Genomic DNA, 21,867 nt, shown 5'->3' with positions numbered 1-21,867 from the left:
TAAATTCTTCAAGAACTGTCAAATTGGTTGTTGTTCATTGCTAGACAACCATTTTCAGGTCTTGCCATAGATTTTCAAGTCGATTTAAGTCAAAACGGTAACTCGGCCACTCAGGAACATTCACGGTCTTCTTGGTAAGAAACTCCAGTGTAGATTTGGCCTTGTGTTTAAGGTTATTGTCCTGCTGAAAGGTGAATTCATCTCCTAGTCTGGTGGAAAACAGATTGAACCAGGTTTTCCTATAGGATTTTGCCTGTGCTTAACTCCATTCTGTTTATTTTTTATCCTGAAAAACTCCCCTGTCCTTAACGATTACAAGCATACCTATAACATGATGCAGCCACCACTATGGGTGTGAATACTTTCTGAAGGCACTATGTATTTTAGTGAGCATATTTAGCAGTTTTGACCGCTACAGCGTGAATGATTGTTCTAGATCTCACAGGAGGTTGGTGGCATCTTAATGGGGGGGGGGGGGGACTGGCTCGTGGTAATGGCTAGAGAGGGATAAGTATCAAACACATGGTTTCTATGTACACTCTGGCCCATCTACTGTTGCTAGCCCCAATTCTGACTGCTCTGATATCTGTTTCACTGATTTCTGCTCTCGTAAAAGCTTGAGTTTTCTGCACGTTAACACTAGAAGCTTATTACCTAAAATGGATCAATTGAAAGTGTGGGTTCACAGCTCCAATCCAGATGTGTTGGTCATTACTGAGACATGATTAAGAAAGACTGCTGTTAACCTTTCTTGTTATAACCTTTTTTGGCAAGACAGATCTTTCGAAGGTGGGGGAGTGGCAATCTTTACCAAGGATCACCTTCAGTGCTCGGTTGTCTCCACCAAGTCTGTCCCCAAACAATTTGATTTGCAGGTTTTAAGCAATAAACTTTCAAATAGCTCTTTGTTGACTGTTGCTGGGTGTTATCGTCCACCATCAGCACCGGCCTGTACCCTAACTGCCCTATGCTCTCTCCTGGCCCCTTACACTAAGTCTGAATTTGTCCTGTTAGGTGACCTAAACTGGGACATAAACCACCGTTCTGCCAGTCACATTCTGTTAAAGGTCCCCAAAGCACACACATCCCTGGGTCGCTCGTCTTTTCAGTTCGCTGCAGCTAGCGACTGGAACAAGCTGCAACAAACACTTAAACTGGACAGTTTTATCTCAGTCTCTTCATTCAAAGCCTCAATCATGCACACTCTTACTGACAGTTGTGGCTGCTTTGCGTGATGTATTGTATTGCCCTTTGTGCTGTTGTCTGTGCCTAATAATGTTTGTACCCAGTTTTGTGCTGCTACCATGTTGTGTTGCTACCACGTTGTTGTCATGTTGCTACCATGCTGTGTTGTCATGTGTTGATGCCATGCAATGTTGTTGTCTTAGGTCTCTTATGTAGTGTTGTCTCTCTTGTTGTGATGTGTGTTTTGTCCTTTATTTTTATTTAATACATTTTTATTTTTAATCCCAGCCCCCGTCCCCGCAGGAGGCCTTTTGCCTTTTGGTAGGCCGTCATTGTAAATAACTGACTTGCCTAGTTAAAAAAGAAAAGAAAAATCCATTCGCTCTGATTCAGGCATTATTACGAGCCATCCTCCCCTCAGCAGCATCCACTTGATAGTTGTAGAATACATGAACATTCCAACACATGGCCTACAGTTAGCTTGGATTCTCGTTGGCAGCTTTTACACAGGAAGCCCAATTCTGATATTTTTTTCACCACTAATTGGTATTTTGACCAATTAGATCAGCTCTAAAAAAGATCTGATGTGAAAAGATCTGAGGTGATTGGGACAAAAGACCAATTAGTGGAAAAAAGATCAGAGTTGGGCTGCCTGTGTAAACGCTGCCTTTTAGTCCACAATGGGGCAAATCTTCCAAGATCATTCATCTGTGTTTACTCAGCTGTGTTTCCAGGACCATGCCGCCAGTCAGAAGGCTGACCCCTCTACACAACAATATGCTGATGCTGTGGGGATAACTCCCTCTCTAGGTCTTAAGGCCTCAGGCAAACCTTACATAATGATTGGATTGAGGGTTAAGGTAATTAGCCAATGTTGGCTAGGGTATCATAATGACTCATTAGGCCCAATAAGGACCCTGTTTATCCTTTTTCCTTAACGAGGTGTTTACACGTAAGAAAGACGTAACTGTTTAGAGATTAAAAACATCCAAAGGACCACACAAGACTTTAGGCCAGAGGTGAGGTTTTAGAAAGCTTTGTATAGCTAGAGTGGTATATTAGTTCTCGTGTTGATGACTCAGACCGCTCAGTGCACAGAAGATGGACCATCATAAATATATTACGACGAATCTCTTGCGGTTGTTGTGTGGCTGGGTTGTTGAGAGAAATACCATGTGGAACTCCAGTTCAATGCTGTAAGATCTGTCACTATGTTGTTGATGAAACCTGTTTTGCTATTTCATGCTTGAAGCCAGCGTTCAACTTGTGTTTGTATTCTTTGTATGACACATCGTTTCCTATACGGAAATAATTACATTTAAAACATATATTTAGATACATTTTTTTGGATAAATGTGAAATATTTAAAATTGGCAAAATAATGTATTTAAAAAAAACTATTTTTTAAATACATTCAAACATATTACGGAATGTATTAAATGTATATGCATTGAGTTTACCAAACATTAGGAACACCTTCCTAATATTGAGCCTCAATTCATCGGGGCATGGATTCTACACAGTGTCGAAAGCGTTCCCCAGAGAGGCTGGCTCATGTTGACTCCAATGCTTCCAGTAGTTTTTCAAGTTGGCTGGAATGACCTTTTGGTGGTGGACCATTGTTGATACACTGTTGAGCATGACAAACCCAGCAGTGCTACAGTTCTTGAAACAAACCTGGCACGTACTACCATACCCTGTTCAATGGCACTTAATTACTTTTTCTTGCCTATTCACCCTCTGATTGGCACACATACACACAGTCCATGTCTTAAGGCTTAAAAATCATTCTTTACACATGAAATTAATAATGGATCAGAAAAGAAAGTGCACATGTTCTTAATGTGTTGTACACTCAGTGTATGTTGAATGCATCGGGAAATCCATTTAATGTGTTTTAAAATAGATTTTCACATGAAGAAGCTTAACCTTTAATCTCAGAGCACAACATAACACATTAACTGGCATGACAATCCGGTTCATGGGAGGCCAAAAAGCTCTACAAGAAAGCCACACCCCTAACAAGCAACGCCTCCAAGTCTTCTAATAGGCTGCCAGCGCTACAATATATTTTATCAAGATTTATTTTTATTTTACTTGACACATACCAGAGGATTCCAAAAACACTAACATGCATCTAAATTACTAAAACAATTGTAGTGACTCCATGTCTTTCATGTGCATATGACAAACAAACAAATCAATTTGATGAGAGCACTGCAACCAACGTACAACAAGCAGAACTTATTGTGCACTGGGTCGTTCCACAAAAATGAGTGCATTTTGCGACCCTCTAATACTGTATGTTAAGTAGTACTGTAATTCTGCACCAATATTGAATTGTAAAAGCCTGTTAATATGAACTGAAGTGCCCTTTTAATACAGACCCCATTGAGAATTCAATAAATCAGAATTTTCTATATGAATAAAGACTTGCTAAAGTGCCTAATTTCTGCATTTTGACATGTCCCTCCGTGCAGTCTCTGTGACTTCTAGGAAGATTTTAACCCACTAACCCCAAAAAAGAATCAGTCATTCAGTACATTTTCATGCACACTAATAAATCGATATTAAACGGATTATGGCAGTGGGCAGATTATGCAATAGTCATGTTAACACCTTACTCTGTTTATCTTAATCAGCGTAAGGTCAAAATCGAAGTAAGCATACACCGATTAAAACACTTGATTTTCTGAGCAATCTTTCAAATGATTACGATATGTAAACACCTTAAATCGGCGTTCTAGCAGTGTATTTGATCTGCATGTGCTATCACCAGCCGAGAGCCTCCTGCTTTAGCGCGAGTGAAGTGAGTTCGGAACAACAATGTATGCATCGTAGAAGTAGTTTTCACATACAAACTTTATATGTCCAAACTCAGAATCAAATATGCTTCCCAAAAATAACATGTTCGCTGTGGTAGAACGTTTATTTTCATTGGCGATTTTCTGCATTTATCAGAGTGCCATCAGGTAGCCTGATTTCAGATGTGTCCATGTAAAAAGGATTATTATGGAATTCATTCTTATTGCAAAGCATATAAACGTTTTAATCAAATTATTATATTAATCAAACTATCCAATCTGACTGTGCAGAACCATACTCATTGTAAAGCCCTAGTTATTAAAGTCTTAAAGTCAACTGTTACGTGAACTGAACTCTCGTTTTAATATGGTGAATACTAGGCGAAAAGGGTCAATATCAAGGGATATCTTTATCTACTGTATATATACTGCTCAAAAAAATAAAGGGAACACTTAAACAACACAATGTAACTCCAAGTCAATCACACTTCTGTGAAATCAAACTGTCCACTTAGGAAGCAACACTGATTGACAATACATTTCACATGCTGTTGTGCAAATGGAATAGACAACAGGTGGAAATTATAGGCAATAAGCAAGACACCCCCAATAAAGGAGTGGTTCGGCAGGTGGAGATCACAGACCACTTCTCAGTTCCTATGCTTCCTGGCTGATGTTTTGGTCACTTTTGAATGCTGGCGGTGCTTTCACTCTAGTGGTAGCATGAGACGGAGTCTACAACCCACACAAGTGGCTCAGGTAGTGCAGCTCATCCAGGATGGCACATCAATGCGAGCTGTGGCAAGAAGGTTTGCTGTGTCTGTCAGCGTAGTGTCCAGAGCATGGAGGCGCTACCAGGAGACAGGCCAATACATCAGGAGACGTGGAGGAGGCCGTAGGAGGGCAACAACCCAGCAGCAGGACCGCTACCTCCGCCTTTGTGCAAGGAGGAGCAGGAGGAGCACTGCCAGAGCCCTGCAAAATGACCTCCAGCAGGCCACAAATGTGCATGTGTCTGCTCAAACGATCAGAAACAGACTCCATGAGGGTGGTATGAGGGCCCGACGTCCACAGGTGGGGGTTGTGCTTACAGCCCAACACCGTGCAGGACGTTTGGCATTTGCCAAAGAACACCAAGATTGGCAAATTCACCACTGGCGCCCTGTGCTCTTCACAGATGAAAGCAGGTTCACACTGAGCATGTGACAGACTTGACAGAGTCTGGAGACGCCGTGGAGAACGTTCTGCTGCCTGCAACATCCTCCAGCATGACCGGTTTGGCGGTGGGTCAGTCATGGTGTGGGGTGGCATTTCTTTGGGGGGCCGCACAGCCCTCCATGTGCTCGCCAGAGGTAGCCTGACTGCCATTAGGTACCGAGATGAGATCCTCAGACCCCTTGTGAGACCATATGCTGGTGCGGTTGGCCCTGGGTTCCTCCTAATGCAAGACAATGCTAGACCTCATGTGGCTGGAGTGTGTCAGCAGTTCCTGCAAGAGGAAGGCATTGATGCTATGGACTGGCCCAGACCTGAATCCCCAGACCTGAATCCAATTGAGCACATCTGGAACATCATGTCTCGCTCCATCTACCAACGCCACGTTGCACCACAGACTGTCCAGGAGTTGGCGGATGCTTTAGTCCAGGTCTGGGAGGAGATCCCTCAGGAAACCATCCACCACCTCATCAGGAGCATGCCCAGGCGTTGTAGGGAGGTCATACAGGCACGTGGAGGCCACACACACTACTGAGCCTCATTCTGACTTGTTTTAAGGGCATTACATCAAAGTTGGATCAGCCTGTAGTGTGGTTTTCCACTTTAATTTTGAGTGTGACTCCAAATCCAGACCTCCATGGGTTGATAAATTGGATTTCCATTGATTATTTTTGTGTGATTTGTTGTCAGCACATTCAACTATGTAAAGAAAAAAGTATTTAATTAGATTATTTCATTCATTCAGATCTAGGATGTGTTGTTTAAGTGTTCCCTTTATTTTTTTGAGCAGTGTATTTCCGGATATCTGACATTTGATTAGAAATAAGTAGTAGACATAATCTAGAAACGCATGTCATTAATTTCAAATACGGAACTAGGATATTCTCCATAAATGGACAGTTTCTACATGCATCCAATCCGGACCTCAGAAATCTCCCTGCTGTCGTATGAGTCCAGGGAGATATCTGGGGTGTGAGCGTGCACCAGTTTACATATTTGTAGAAGAGTGGCCACAAACCTTTTCTGAGTCAAGATCAGTAGCGGTGCGTGGGTAAAATCACCGGGGAAGCCAATACAGGAAACAAAAAGCCATATTACAACCTATGTGTTGTGATAATTTGTTTGCTCTATAATTAGTTAATATGCTTTGACACGTGATGTATAGTGAACTAAACTTCCACGGAGTTGCATTATTTTCCAGAGAACGCATAGAGCCACAAGTTGATTATCCCTTTTATACCATGGCTATAATTTAACACATTTGCTGCTAGAAATGTGTTCAACATCCACTGAAGCAGCAAGCAAGTTTACTAGATTGCAACAGTAGTTGCCTTGGTAACCAAAAAACTGACTTGCTAGTTTAGCAAACCAAACCTAGCTTGCTATTATGAATATCGAATTCAACCATGCCAATAATGTTTTCAATTCGACTTTTGCTTTCAAAAGCAGCTCAAACATAAAACATGTAAGAATTAACCATAGCTATTGAATTATACTGTGAAAATATACCATGCATTAAATTGAAATAATGCACACTCTAGAATGCTGTTCAGGCCAATCAGAAAATAGTATTCAACAATGCCATATTATTACCATGCACATTGGCTATGCTTGAATTGCCCTGCCAATGTTGTTCTTCTGAAATCATTTTGAAATGATATTTAAAGAATGTAGGTATATTATCACACTGGTAATATATCATTTGTTATTACTTGTGAGGGACAGCTCAGTGAGCATAATAATGTGTTTTTATTTTTATTTTATTGGACTGATGGCCTGCATCAGTCTGAGGGGAGGGAGCAGCTGTGAGGCTGCCTCTCACCTGACTCACCATCCCTCCGCTCTCCCTCCACTGAGAAAAGGGGCCAGAAACTCAAGACGCACTGCATTATGTATGCCTCAAGCACCAATTCATGTTGCTACTCCTATGACCAAAGAAAGTGAAATATTCAATAACGCAAGCTTATCGGACAACTTTGCTATACTCATTCATTACAGCTGCAGTGCTGGTTGTAGTGTGAGTGTTGAACAAAGTGTTGACTAACAACTTAAACATGAACTTACTCATAAAACAGTAGCTCTTTGCTGTATTCATTGAGTCTCTCTAGGCATGGTTTTAAATGTTTTTAAATCTCACAGTATCAACTTTACTGTGTATTCAAGGTTTCTTTTTAGAGTCTATGGCTCGAGGAAACTGCACAGTGATCTGAGCTATCTGATTGGCCAGTGGTAGGCCTATAGGTGCACTTGATTTGCACTTTGGGCCTGCCGGGTAGGTGGAGTTCTACCTTCAGACACATGAAGGGGTTAAAAATGGTAACACTTTGCCTTCCCGGCTGCTGAATGAAATGCACCTGACGCTGCAACAACAAAAAAAAGGACCGCAAGGCTTTATCGTTGTTTTTTTACAGAAATGTTTGGTGATTGACTAGGAATGCCTTGAAGATCGACCAGTCGATCAGGATCAACTGGTTGGTAACCACTGTTGTAGAATATTCTAACTCCTGAAAGGGTATGTATCAACTTGCTGACATACAGTACGTTCGGAAAGTATTCTGACCCCTTGACTTTTTCCACATTTTGTTACGTTACAGCCTTATTCTAAAATGGATTAAATAAAAATGATTCCTCATACATTTTTCACATAATACCCCATAATGACAATTCGAAAATAGTGATTTAGACATTTTTGGAAATGTATAATATTTTAAAATCAGAAATACCTTATTTACATAAGTATTCAGACCCTTTGCTATGAGACTCAAAATAGAGCTCAGGTGCATCTTGTTTCCATTGGTCATCCTTGAGATGTTTCTACAACTTGATTTCGAGTCCACCTGTGGTAAATGCAATTGATTGGACATGATTTGGAAAGGTACACACCTGCACACACCTTTAAACCAAAGCATGAGGTTGAAGTAATTGTCTTTAGAGCTCCGAGACAGGATTGTGTCAAGGCACACATCTGGGGAAGGGTACCAAAGAAATGTATGCAACATTGAAGGTCCCCAAGAACACAGTTGTCTCCATCATTCTTAAATGGAAGAAGTTTGGAACCCCCAACTCTCTTCCAAGAGCTGGCCAAACTGAGCAATTGGGGTAGGAGGTGATGAAGAACCCGATGGTCACTCTGACAGAGCTTCAGAGTTCCTCTGTGGAGATGGGAGAACCTTCCTGAACGACCATCTCTGCAGCACTCCACCAATCAGGTCTTTATGGTAAAGTGGCCAGATGGAAGCCACTCGTCAGTAAAAGGCACATGACCGCCCACTTGGAGTTTGCCAAAAGGCACCTAAAGGACTTTCAGACCATTAGAAACAAGATTCTCTAGTCTGATGAAACCAAGATTGAACTCTGGCCTGAATGCCAAGCGTCACGTCTGGCAGAAACCTGGCACCATTCCTACGGTGAAGCATGGTGGTGGCAGCATCATGCGGTGGGGAGGTTTTTCAGCGGCAGGGTCTGGGTAACTAGTCAGGATCGAGGGAACGATGAACGAAGCAAAGTACAGTGAGATTCTTGACAAAAACCTGCTCCAGACACGACAACAACCCTAAGCACACACCCAAGACAATGCAGGAGTGGCTTCGAGACAAGTCTCTGAATGTCCCTGAGTGACCCAGCCAGAGGCCGGACTTGAACCCGATCGAACATCTCTGGAGAGACCTGAAAACCTGACAAAGGATCTTCAGAGAAGAATGGGAGAAACTCCCCAAATACAGGTGTGCCAAGCTTGTAGCGTCATACCCAAGAAGACTCAAGGCTGTAATCGCTGACCTAAGTTGCTTCAACAAAGTACTGAGTAAAGGGTCTGAATACTTATGTAAATGTGATATTTCAGTTTTTTGATTTGTAATAAATTTGGAAAAAATTCGAAAAAACAGTTTTTGCTTTGTTATAATGGGGTAATGTGTTGACGAGGAAAAAATCAATTTAATAAGGCTGTAACGTAACAATGTGGAAAAAGTCAAGGAGTCTGAATAGTTTCCGAATGCACTGTATCGAATGCACTGCACTGTATCTAAGCCTTTATAGTTAGGCATGAACGAATCCACATATTTAAAAAAAATGTATCATATCTGTTGTCATTACCTGATAATTAATGTATCCGTATTTAAAAAAGAAAAAACAATTTCAGTAGATATCGTTACATGATATGTAATATTCATCCTCTTATGTTTGATCAAAAATGGGCTAAATCCGACTCATGGAAGGTCCAGTGGCCAAATTATTTTACCTGTTCAGGCACTGAAAATCATCATGCTTCTTCACTTGAAGGTGACATATCTGAGCATACATTTGCACCATATTCAGTAGTAAGCTATACAAGGCACGGAAAGGAAACATTATCATATATAAGTTGCTATTTCCAAAGAATATCTCTGCTATTTCTGTTTAAAAAAAATGCAGCATAGCAAATCTAGAGCTCCAATCACAACAGCAATTACAAGAGGTTTTCTGTGAAAATGCAAACGTAAGCCAATCTTTGCTAAACATTTATTTTATTTAATAGAAAATAAAAGTTGCACACCCTCAATACTCCTGCCTGCCCTGTTTGTTATGGACGATGGATGTGATGGGTGTAAACTGGGTCATCAGTGGCGGTCCCTTGCAGTCCAGACCCAACATGGTGGTATTACTGGTCTATGACCCACTCCAAACTGTAAATGCATAAATCATGAATCAAAATTTAGTCAATATTGCAAAAAATAATAATTTCACATAACCATACCACAAGGTATACCTCCTTCATTCATGATGACAAAACTAACTGGAACAAGCTAGCTATCTTATATTAACCGGTAATGCAAAATATGCCTAAATGTTTTAAAACATTAGCTTTCACCTTGAAGCTTGATAGCGGGTGAAAAGATTTTTGTTATTTGTTAGCTAACTAGGCTACCAGTTAGCTAGTCCCCCCATATCAAGCCAAATTCTAGTTTGGTATTTGGTGTTTTATTAGGATCCCAATTAGCTGTTGCAAAATCAGCAACTACTCTTCCTGGGGTCCACACAGAACATGAAACATGACATAATACAGAACATTAATAGACAAGAACAGCTCAAGGACAGAACTACTGTTGCTTGCATAAATAAAACATCTCAAATTAGATACTCACTTTAGCGTTAACTTCTTGGAGGTATTTTCTGAACAACTTCTCACTTCTTTGTTTCTCCAGTTGTCAGTTCGACCACACACCATTTACACGCTCATTTGTGCCGCCCAAATAAAAAAATTATACTTGGAACTCCACAGCAGAAAATACATGATTCTTGTTGCTAGGCTACCAGTTACAGTGCTTTAGCTTGCGGTTTGCTTGTGCCTTTATCTAGAGGGAATAGAAAAAGTATAGTGTCTGAAAGAATGATATGGATTTCATATTTGTCAAATTATTGAGCATGTCCTCAACTCAAATAAGCATCAGAAATTGTCCTTATTTAGCATATCAACATCCTCATATGGACCTCAGTCAAGAGCATATGGCTTGTACAGTATGTGCTGAGAAAATATACTATGTAGGCCTACTGTCAGTATTTGTCATCAGGCCTATATGGACATTTTATTTTCTATCTCAGGATATCTAATGAGTCAATATCCGGAGGAAATCCAAAATTCAGAAATGCATCAAATCGTCCTTATTTTCAGCATATCAAAAAGCATATCAAGATCAGGATATGGACCTCAGCCAAGAGAAACATATCTGTAAACAATATAGCTTAATATCTTGAATGTGCTGAGAAAACACAGATATGCGATGTATACAGTCAGTATTTGTCAACATGAAGAGAGAAAATAGGATGTCACATATGTCAGAATATAGTCCATATCTTGCCATAGGAATTGTCCATGTGTGATATTCGGGGTAATAGACCCTTTTCTTTCAAAAGAAACATTGGACATATAATAGTCAAATCATAGTGTAAAAGCTGGTGAGCTGGTTCTACTCTTTTGGACATTTTCTTGTGTTTTGTGGTGAAAAACTGAGTGGGTCGAGCATAACATGTCAACCCTGTTACCCATAGATAGACACGCTACAAATGTTTTAACAGTAAACCATTTTTGTGAAACTTGCATTCAATTGGCCCTCCCTGTTGCACACAAACTTCCATTCCCTCTGTCATAAGGGGATTCATGGCTGATTTAACTACACTGAGCAAAAATGTAAACGCAACATGCCACAATTTCAACGATTTTACTGACTTACAGTTCATAAAAGGAAATCAGTCAATTGAAATAAATAAATTAAGCCCTAATCTATGGATTTCACATGACTGGGAAGGAGTGCAGGCCCACCCACTGGGGATCCAAGCCCAGCCAATCAGAATGAGTTTTCCCCACAAAAGGGCTTTATTACAGACAGAAATCTTCCTCAGTTTCATCAGCTGTCCGGGTGGCTGGTCTCAGAAGATCTCTCAGGTGAAGAAGCCAGATGTGGAGGTCCTGGGCTGGTGTGGTTACACGTGGTTGTAAGGCTGGTTGGACGTACTGCCAAATTCTCTAAAACAACGTTGGAGGCGGCTTATGGTAGAGAAATGAACATTAAATTCTCTGCTAACAGCTCTGGTGGACATTCCTGAAGCCAGCTTGCCAATTGCACACTCCCTCAAAACTGTGTCCAGGCACTCAGCATCTCGCGGAGTGCCTGGACACTCCCCCAAGGTGCCTTATTGCTATTATAAACTGGTTACCAACGTAATTAGAGCAGCAAAAATAAATATTTTGTCATACCCGTGACATATGGTCTGATATACCACGGCTGTCAGCCAATCAGCATTCAGGGCTCGAACCACCCAGTTTATAATTAAAATTATATCACTGCCAATGTTTTGGCTTTGTGGCCCAAAAAATGATCTCCATTGATCACTACGTAAAGAGTAATTTAATAAGCCGAATTAGGAACAACTTTGGCTACCCTGTAGACTATATGTCATAGCCATGCATTTCTGGACTACTGTCAGGCTTTACATGCATTTGAGCAACGCAGTTGATGATGGCATGGATTTTGAGAGTGGAAGCGCAGCCTATCCATCCATGATGCACAGTGCCCATGGAAGGAGAGATGTGCCTTTTGTACCGGTGAATCTCGTAAAACAGTGATTTGTTTTTCGTTTAAGTTGATTAACAGCCAAAATGATTATGTAGAAAGATTCCCCGGCCATGGGTTTAAGGTAAGAACGTACTTTGCTCAAATGCAATGCAATTCCGTCCGCTATTTCTGGAGAAGTGCAAATATGATTTGTAAGATGGTACCATGATGTTTATAAAACATTACATTTGCGAGCAGTATAATGGTGAGTAGAAATTCTCCCGTTCTCTTTATATTGGATCTTTATCCAGCTGCTATGAAAAATGTGTACAGTGAATGTGTGGAAAACTCCATAGTCTTAAGTTGCCTTATCTGTATTATACGCCCACTGTGAGCAATTATTGTGGCTGGAACTGTATTTAGACATAGACTTTTTATAACAAGTTGTTGTTTCGTTTTTAGTAGAATTTGATTAGAATTATACACTGTTTTTTAAGGCCTTATCAATAGCCTAGTGAATTGAATCTTCCTTATTGACTATGTTTGGCATTTTCATGTCCAGACTGCTATAGCCTATGTTTAACAATGTAGTTCCATATTGAAGCAATGCAATTTGAACAATGTGGACCGAAAACATGTTCAACATATTTAGCAAATATGGGACAGGCTATTTAATGAATTAGGCTATAACGGACTAACATTCAAATTGGAGTTGATGACAATGCAATACATAAAAGACCTGAAATACACAACTTGAAGCAACCACATCTAGCCATGGAGTACGTTCTGATTGGCCAGTGAGGGGCCAAGTCACGACACATCCACTTGTTTATTCATCAAAACCCAGCCCTTTCACACCACCACCAGCTACTGCGACCATAATTACAGTTGTGAAAATAGCTAAATATTTCTGACACACCCCTGAACCTATAACGCTACCGTCAGTGCCAAGATTTTACATTGCATTAGGTTTATTAAAATAGAGCCCTACATTTTGCATTTAAATCAGGAATGTCTATTTAGCTTTTTTAATATGCAGCGTTAATGGAAATTCAAGAGAACTGCCTGACTCTGAACTTGGGTTTGGGTCGAGGGAGTGTTTTCTGTAAGTGCTGGCTTTTTAACAAAGACAGGCACCTTCTTTCTGTAGCATTGACACTGCAACAGTTACACAGTTACATGAACAGTTGCATCAGTGCATCAATACTGTTACCATAATAGAGGCTCCGCAAAGTGCAACCAAACAGATAAGAGAACAAAAAGAATCCCACTCACCCACAACGACAGGAAGCACTTTCATGGCCTTCCTCTCTCGGCAATTAATCTTGGCCCTCTTCTTCTTGTGAGAGTCGGGTGTTGGGTGGAGGTTATGCTTAATGTTACAGTAGGCCACCACAGTGGGCACAGGACCGTCCTTGTACTCTGGAGTTGTTGAGGAGTCATAGGGAAAGTCTGGAGTGTCTGGTGAAGAGTTGTTATAGGGGCCGTCTGGAGACTCTAGGGGGTAAGGGTCCAGCTCTTCCAGGTTAATGTCCTTTAGCTCCCGCTTCATGTCTGTCAGCTCATTCCGCTTGATAACGGGGGGCAGAGGAGGAGGCAGGGAGGCCAGCGGGGGCAAGGAGGCAGCGGCCTCCTGGAACTTCCTACAGGCCTGGATGCTGCTCCTCAGCTTGGCCTTGCGCGCCTCCTCCCACCTCCTCAAGCCCCGGAACATCCCGCAGTAGAGGAGGAGCATGATGGGACAGGGGATGAAGAAGGAGCAGACAGAGGAATACACCACGTAGTTGTCATCTTCTAGCTTACACTCTGTTGTGTCCCGCTGGGGGACGTTTTGGATGCCGAACATGACGGGCGAGGCCACCGCCAAGGCCAGGATCCACGTGGCGGAGAGCAGGAAGATTTGTCTCTGGTCCACGTGCTTACGGTTGTAGTTGAGTGGGATGGAGACAGCGATGAACCTGAATGAATCATATCAACCAGAGAAGAGATTGAGAGGAGCTGTATCTATACTCTGTGTAGAAGAGAAATATTTACGAATGAAATAAATGTATAATTTACTTAGATATGTCATTCTAGTACATCACATTTGACAGAAATGCAGTAAATGTATGTTGGTGTATGCGTTGGATTCTAATGTATTTCAGATTTCCATTATTTCCATTTGTCGGAAAGCTAATGATGTTTGCTTGGCTATAGGCAACATGGAGGCAACAAATACTTCAACAGGCCCTATACATCTTCATGTCAGTGAGAGACTTTGCAACAGTGAGCAAAGATAAGGATAATCATATCAGGTCAACTAGCTAATGATTCCATACCAATTCTGGCAGTTGATCAACATGGAAACATATTTTATCCTGAGGTTTCTGTTTTCATAGTTTTTTCTTCTGTCTGCCTCATTTGTGCTTTCTGTTAAGAGTAAGTGCTTTTAGGGAGAAGGGGGAAGAGAGATGACAGGTCATTGCTGGAGGCATGGTAATGTTTCCTAATCAGATGAATTGACTCATGCTTGTAATGCATGCTATTTCTGTCATAAAGTGATACTTGACGTCAGAGCTTCGACCACCACCTGAGAAATCGGACAGAATGTTAACAGAGAGTTAAAGGCTGATCACCTGTCGATGCTGATGGCACAGAGGTTGAATATGGAGGCTGTACACAACATCACGTCCATGGTCATCAGGCCATCGCAGATGTGCATGTTCAGTGACCACAGACCATCCTGGAACTGAAACAGATCAGAGCAACAAAACCCACATGGTCAGACAGCAGCATCAAAGACATCCGTTTCTTTCTCCATTCATCTTTCCCCGATTCCCCACATCCTCTGTCCTTGCCTCCATCTCAAAACGCATTGAAAAAGGTCAGAGGGGAGGGACCCTGTACCGTCTCCTTCAATACAGCTGATAATTAAATGAATTTAGAGAGCCACGGTCTTCTGACAACTCCTTGCCCCTCCCTGGCCTCTAATCACTTCCACAAGGTATTCCGCCTGGCTAGTGTTCTGCACCCACCAGATTGGCTGTGTGAAAAATCTTAATTTCCTCATTAGCATTGCTGCAGCTCTGTCATACAGCCGAGCAGAGTAAAACACACCACTCTCCAGCCCGGCCCCTCTGGCTGATTGGGAAATGCAGGTGTGGTACATTGCCGGGTTATGGCACGTTTTGTCCTCATCAAAATTGAAAGGATTTTAATGGCCTTCTATCACCTGAGCAATAAATGGACAAACCTTTTAATTGGCTTTTTCTTAATGTCGTCTCTCTCTCTCTGATCAAAATGACCCATATATGGCTGCCAGGTTGGCAGCATGTGTTCACTGCCACAGTCTGCCATTTGATGTGATACACGAGTCTCGGTTTCAACACTATAGGCTAAACACTTTCCTTCTTCCTTCCTTCTCCCCAGCCTTGAAGTAGCCTAATCACTGTTCCAACTTGGTTGGATTGCACCACTTCCACTGAGTCATGTCAGATCAGCGATCACCCCAAGGACAGGAGGGAGATGGGCCGATAAATCATTTCATCAGACTTGCCAGTCGGATTCTATATCAAGCTGTCTTGTCTCCTCTGAAGGCGCCATAACGGTGTCCAGTGTGGTGCTTGGGACAGTGGCCCTGGGAATGGAATGTTCTGTCAGTGACAAACCATTGTTCCTCTGCTGGGTCTCTGGGCTACTAGTGGCTGTCTGGCTTAGGGGAGGAGGAGAGGGGCAAAGGGGAGGTGCTAGTCAGCTTCAGTTCCCCGGCCCAGTGATGACTGCCGCTGGGAAAATGTGTGTGTAGTGCTGCGAGTGAGGCATGTGCTGTGGCAAAAGGAATGGGGATGCATCTGTGCAGTGACTCGTTTCAGGGGGTTCTGGTCCTATCAGTGGTGAGGCAACCCACGCGTCTGCCCGAGGGGTCAAATAGAGTTTATGCCTACAGCGTAGCTATAGCTACGTGGTTGAAGTTGGATTCCAATCCTCATACAGTGTATGATTTGACAGTGGATGTGGATGTCAGTGTTATCTGATGTGTTATCTGTGGATGTCAGTTTTATCTGATTATTATCTGATTATTTCTGAAATACTTACACCGAACAAAAATATAAACGTAACAGTTACAGTTCATATAAGGAAATCAGTCAATTGAAATAAATTCATTAGGCCCTAATCTATGGATTTCACATGACTGGGAATACAGATGTGCATCAGTTGGTCACAGATACCTTTTAAAAAAAGTAGGGGCGTGGATCAGAAAACCAGTCACTATCTGGTGCGACCACCATTTCCCTCATGCAGCACGACACATCTCCTTCGCATAGAGTTGATCAGGCGGTTAATTGTGGCCTGTGGAATGTTGTCCCACTCCTCTTCAATGGCTGTGCGAAGTTGCAGGATATTGGCGGGAACTGGTACACGCTGTCGTACACGTTGATTCAGAGTATCCCAAACATGCTCAATAGGTGACATGTCTGGTGAGTATGCATGCCAGGAATTGTGTACAGATCCTTGCAACATGGGGCCATGCATTATCATGCTGAAACAGGAGGTGATGGTAGCAGATGAATGGCACGACAATGGGCCTCAGGAACTCGTCACGGTATCACTGTGCATTCAAATTGCCATTGATAAAATGCAAGTGTGTTCGTTGTCCGTAGCTTATGCCTGCCCATACCATAACCCCACCGCCAATATGGGGCACACTGTTTACAACATTGACATCAGCAAACTGCTCGCCCACACAACGCCATATACGCTACGTTGTCTGCAATCTGCCCTGTACAGTTGAAACCGGGATTCATCTGTGAAGAACACACTTCTCCAGCGTGCCAGTGGCCTTCAAAGGTGAGCATTTGCCCATTGAAGTTGGTAACGATGCCGAATTGCAGTCAGGTCAAGACCCTGGTGAGGACAACGAGCACACAGATGAGCTTCCCTGAGATGGTTTCTGACAGTTTGTGCAGAAATTCTTTGGTTGTGCAAACCCACTTTTTCATCAGCTGTCCAGGTGGCTGGTCTCAGATGATCCCGCAGATGAAGAAGCCAGATGTGGAGGTCCTGGGCTGGCGTGGTTACACGTGGTCTGCGGTTGTGAGGCTGGTTGAAGTAGAGGCAGTTTATGGTAGAGAAATGATCATTCAAATCTCTGGCAAAAGCTCTGGTGGACATTCCTGTTGCACACTCAAAACATGAGACATCTGTGGCATTGTGTTGTTTTGACCAAACTTCATATTTTAGTGGCCTTTTATTGTCCCCAACACAAAGTGCACCTGTGTAATGATCATGCTGTTTAATCAGCTTCTTGCTATGTCACACCTGTCATTTGGATGAATTATCTTGGCAAATGAGAAATGGTCACTAACAGTGATGTAAAAAAAATGTGTGACAACATTTTGAGAGAAATAAACTTTGTGTGCATATGGAACATTTCTGGTATATTTCACCTTTTTCAGTTCATGAAACATGGAACCAACGCTTTACATGTTGCGTTTATATATTTTTTCAGTGTAGTATTCTTTTATCATTATTGGTAAAGTTGAACATTCAGTATTACAAACCATGCAGCAGGAATAGATCTGGTGAAGCCATGTTGTGTAATGATAATTTAACTGGCTCAAATACTTAATGTAGTCGACGAACCATATAGAGAAGGTTGGACAACAGCAATCTAGGTTCACATGCCTTTGCAAACCATTGTATTAATGAGTTAACTGTGTTAATCCAGTATGCACAACATCTATTCTGTGCAGTGTGCATCCTTGCATCAGCTACAACACATGTAATAAACCTTTCCCCACTAGACAATAGGTTGTTAGACAATAACCAATTGTGTAAATATTTCATACTATTAACTATGCATAATATCAATGTGAAATGACAATTTATATTATTGATTAAACATGTGGTCTGTTCTGTCATAGTCTATGGTTTGGAGTGACAAATGGCATGTTACAATATTACAATGTTACATTATGTGCTCTTATTCGAAATGGCTTCTAAGCATAATTAATTGACCCTTATGAATATAATATTTTGGTAATTATTTTTTAATTCATATAATCATGTGTAATTATTATAATGATTAATACTATCACTATTAATAATTAGCATGATCATCAAGGTATCATAAAGATAGTAAAATAAAGTTAAATATATTTTACTCACCTCCACATATATAAACAGTGGCAAAACCAAAACTGCCAACATCAAGTCAGCCACAGCCAAACTGACTATGAAGTAGTTGGTTGTAGTTTTCAAAGCTTTTTCCCTGTACACGCTAAGGCACACAAGCAAATTTCCACAAATGATGACCACAATTAGAAATATTCCGAGTATCAGAGCAGGGAAGTTATAGTCAGTGTCCCAGGTTTGTGCGGTGTTAATCTCAGCACCCAGAACTAGCACGGTGTTGTTTGAGACAGTGAGGTTGCCTGGCATTTCTGCGGACAGCCGCTTTCGCACGGAAAAGGATCCTCTCTCCCGCTCTTCCAATAGAAAAAGAAGAAGAAGCCGCTCTGTGACGGCCGGTCCGAGCAAAAGCGGCAGTCGTGAAAGGGATTTTCATGTAGGCATCGTTTCAAACTGGTATGCTGGATGGGTTTATTTTGCCATGTTGAAGTTTTCATTCCCGAAAACTGTTGAGACGCCTTGTTGTCCTGAATCATGCGCGTCTGTCTTTTCGGTCCTGTGCGCGCTGGACAGAGCCACAGAGCGGCATTAGTCTATGCTTTCCAACTAGAAGCTTTCGCGCGCTCTCTTTATGCGGGGTTCCCGTTGACAATAACCAGTAGATATCACCGAAATTAATCAAACTGCCAGTCCACCCTGGAGTGTTAGATCTAATCCCGTTGTGTATTATTTAAAATCGAGTCACTTTGGCACCGCACTATCGAAAGGCTATGCATTCTGCTGTGTCTCTCCGCAGCCTAGCTATTTTCTGTTAAACTGATGAGGCTTATCAAGTCCGTCATTCCAAATCCAGGTGCTTATACCTGTTCTGGCTGTTTTCATGCTCTGTCCTTGAACCCAAGTCCAAGACACAATTTAAGAGCTCTGTGCATGCATTTGTTAGGTTACTTGTCAGTCACAGTGAGTGTTTTTTTGCAGAGGCATCATGCCCATCTGAACATCTATGTTTGGGCCACATGAGGTTGTGGCACCTTAATTGGTAATGGCTGGAGCGGAATAAATGGAATGGTATCAAATACATTCCATTCGCTCCATTCCAGCCATTACTAGCTCAATGTATGGTAGTTGCAGTATGGTAGCTCAATGTATGGCACTTGCGTGGTAAGAAACCTATAGCAGAGGGCTTTCGACACACCCACTCCTTTCCACACGCCCACTACTTTACTTTCTACACAACCCCTTGCCCATACTGCCATCGCCATATTGGGATGCAGCTACCCCTTCTCTATATGTGGTTATGAAGAGTTTACTTTTAATTAAAACACATTCACTTCGGCAATCACTTTTTTAAAGAAAAAAAGGGCAATTTAAGTCATACAATCAAAATGTTGACACACAGGTCCATACAACTATGATTGCGTTTGGAAAAGTCAGAAATACAGTCTTGCAGCAAAGAAACAACCCAGCCCTTCATAAAGGCACAGCTCTGATTCAAATCATATTCTGATTAATGAAGCCATGATTGGATTTTTTTAATGATCATAACCTATTGTCAATTATGATAATGTGTTTGAATGGTCATGATTTTAATTGATGAGTTAATTCAAATAGATTGCCAATACAGGTAATTACTGGGCTAGTTTCATCTCATATTCCATAAGATATATATCCTATATTGGATACTCAATGAAAGTTTAACATACTGTTTCAAATATGTGCCATTTTCAAAATACACATACAGTGAGTGAAAAAAGTATTTGATCCCCTGCTGATTTTGTATGTTTGCCGACTGACAAAGAAATGATCAGTCTATAATTTTAATGGTAGGTTTATTTGAACAGTGAGAGACAGAATAACAACAACAAAAAATCCAGAAAAACACATGTCAGAAATGTTATAAATTGATTTGCATTTTAATGAGGGAAATAAGTATTTGACCCCCTCTCAATCAGAAAGATTTCTGGCTCCCAGGTGTCTTTTATACAGGTAACGAGCTGAGATTAGGAGCACACTCTTAAAGGGAGTGCTCCTAATCTCAGTTTGTTACCTGTATAAAAGACACCTGTACACAGAAGCAATCAATCAATCAGATTCCAAACTCTCCACCATGGTCAAGACCAAAGAGCTCTCCAAGGATGTCAGGGACGAGATTGTAGACCTACACAAGGCTGGAATGGGCTACAAGACCATCGCCAAGCAGCTTGGCGAGAAGGTGACAACAGTTGGTGCGATTATTCGAAAATGGAAGAAACACAAAAGAACTGTCAATTTCCCTCGGCCTGGGGCTCCATGCAAGATCTCACCTCGTGGAGTTGCAATGATCATGAGAATGGTGAGGAATCAGCCCAGAACTACACGGGAGGATCTTGTCAATGATCTCAAGGCAGCTGGGACCATAGTCACCAAGAAAACAATTGGTAACACACTACGCCGTGAAGGACTGAAATCCTGCAGTGCCCGCAAGGTCCCGCTGCTCAAGAAAGCACATATACATGCCCGTCTGAAGTTTGCCAATGAACAGCTGAATGATTCAGAGGACAACTGGGTGAAAGTGTTGTGGTCAGATGAGACCAAAATGGAGCTCTTTGGCATCAACTCAACTCGCCGTGTTTGGAGGAGGTGGAATGCTGCCTATGACCCCAAGAACACCATCCCCACCGGAAAACAGACAGACATCTTAGCTACTGTTGTATCAATATGTTTTGACCATGACAGCTTACAATCCAGGGTTACTCCAAGCAGTTTAGTAACCTCAACTTGCTCAATTTCCACATTATTTATTACAAGGTTTAGTTGAGGTTTAGGTTTTAGTGAATAATTTGTCCCTAATACAATGCTATTTAGTTTCTGAAATATTTGCGACTAACTTATTCCTTGCCACCCGTTCTGCAACGAACTGCAGCTCTTTGTTAAATGTTGCAGTAATTTCAGTTGCTGTAGTTGCTGACGTGTATAGTGTTGAGTCATCCGCATACGTAGACACACTGGCTTTACTCAAAGATTGAAAAAGTAAGGGGCCTCGACAGCTGCCCAGGAGAATTCCTGATTCTACCTGGATTATGTTGGAGAGGCTTCCATTAAAGCAATTACACATAAGTTTTTCCAGCAGCAGACTATGATCGATAACTTCAAAAGCTGGCTTGAAGTCTAACAAAAAAGCCCCCACAATCTTGTTTCCATCAATTTATCTCAGCCAATCGTGTAAGTGCTTTGCCTGTTGAATGTCCATCCCTATAATCGTGATGAAAGTCTCTTGTCAATTTGCTTACTGTAAAATAGCATTGTATCTGGTCAAACACCATTTTTTCCAAAACTTTACTAAGGCTTGGTAACAGGTTGATTGGTTGGCTATGTGAGCCAGTAAAGGGGGCTTTACTATTCTTCGGTATTGGAATTACTTTTGCTTCCCTCCAGGCCTGAGGGCACACACTTTCTTGTAGGCTTAAATTGAAGATATCGCAAATAAGAGTGGCAATATCGTCCGCTATTATCCTCAGTCATTTTCCATCCAAGTTGTCAGACCC

At 41.7% G+C, this 21,867-nt stretch overlaps 1 protein-coding gene across 1 annotated transcript in view; it reads right to left on the bottom strand.

The window, feature by feature from the left end:
* Positions 1-19,130, bottom strand: part of LOC115192719 (D(4) dopamine receptor-like) — a 28,166-nt gene extending 9,036 nt beyond the window's left edge. Inside the window, exons 1-3 of the mRNA XM_029751510.1 lie at positions 18,380-19,130; positions 14,848-14,960; positions 13,508-14,190 (exon numbers count right to left, since the gene is read on the bottom strand). Of these exons, the coding sequence (XP_029607370.1) occupies positions 13,508-14,190; positions 14,848-14,960; positions 18,380-18,652 (1,069 nt within the window). The 5' untranslated portion in view covers positions 18,653-19,130. The remainder of the gene's footprint in view (positions 1-13,507; positions 14,191-14,847; positions 14,961-18,379) is intronic.
* Between the last annotated feature and the right edge of the window lie 2,737 nt (positions 19,131-21,867).

This window comes from Salmo trutta, chromosome 4, assembly GCF_901001165.1.
Source record: "Salmo trutta chromosome 4, fSalTru1.1, whole genome shotgun sequence".
NCBI classification, from domain to species: Eukaryota; Metazoa; Chordata; class Actinopteri; order Salmoniformes; family Salmonidae; genus Salmo; species Salmo trutta.
This window is presented reverse-complemented; position numbering and strand designations above follow the sequence as displayed.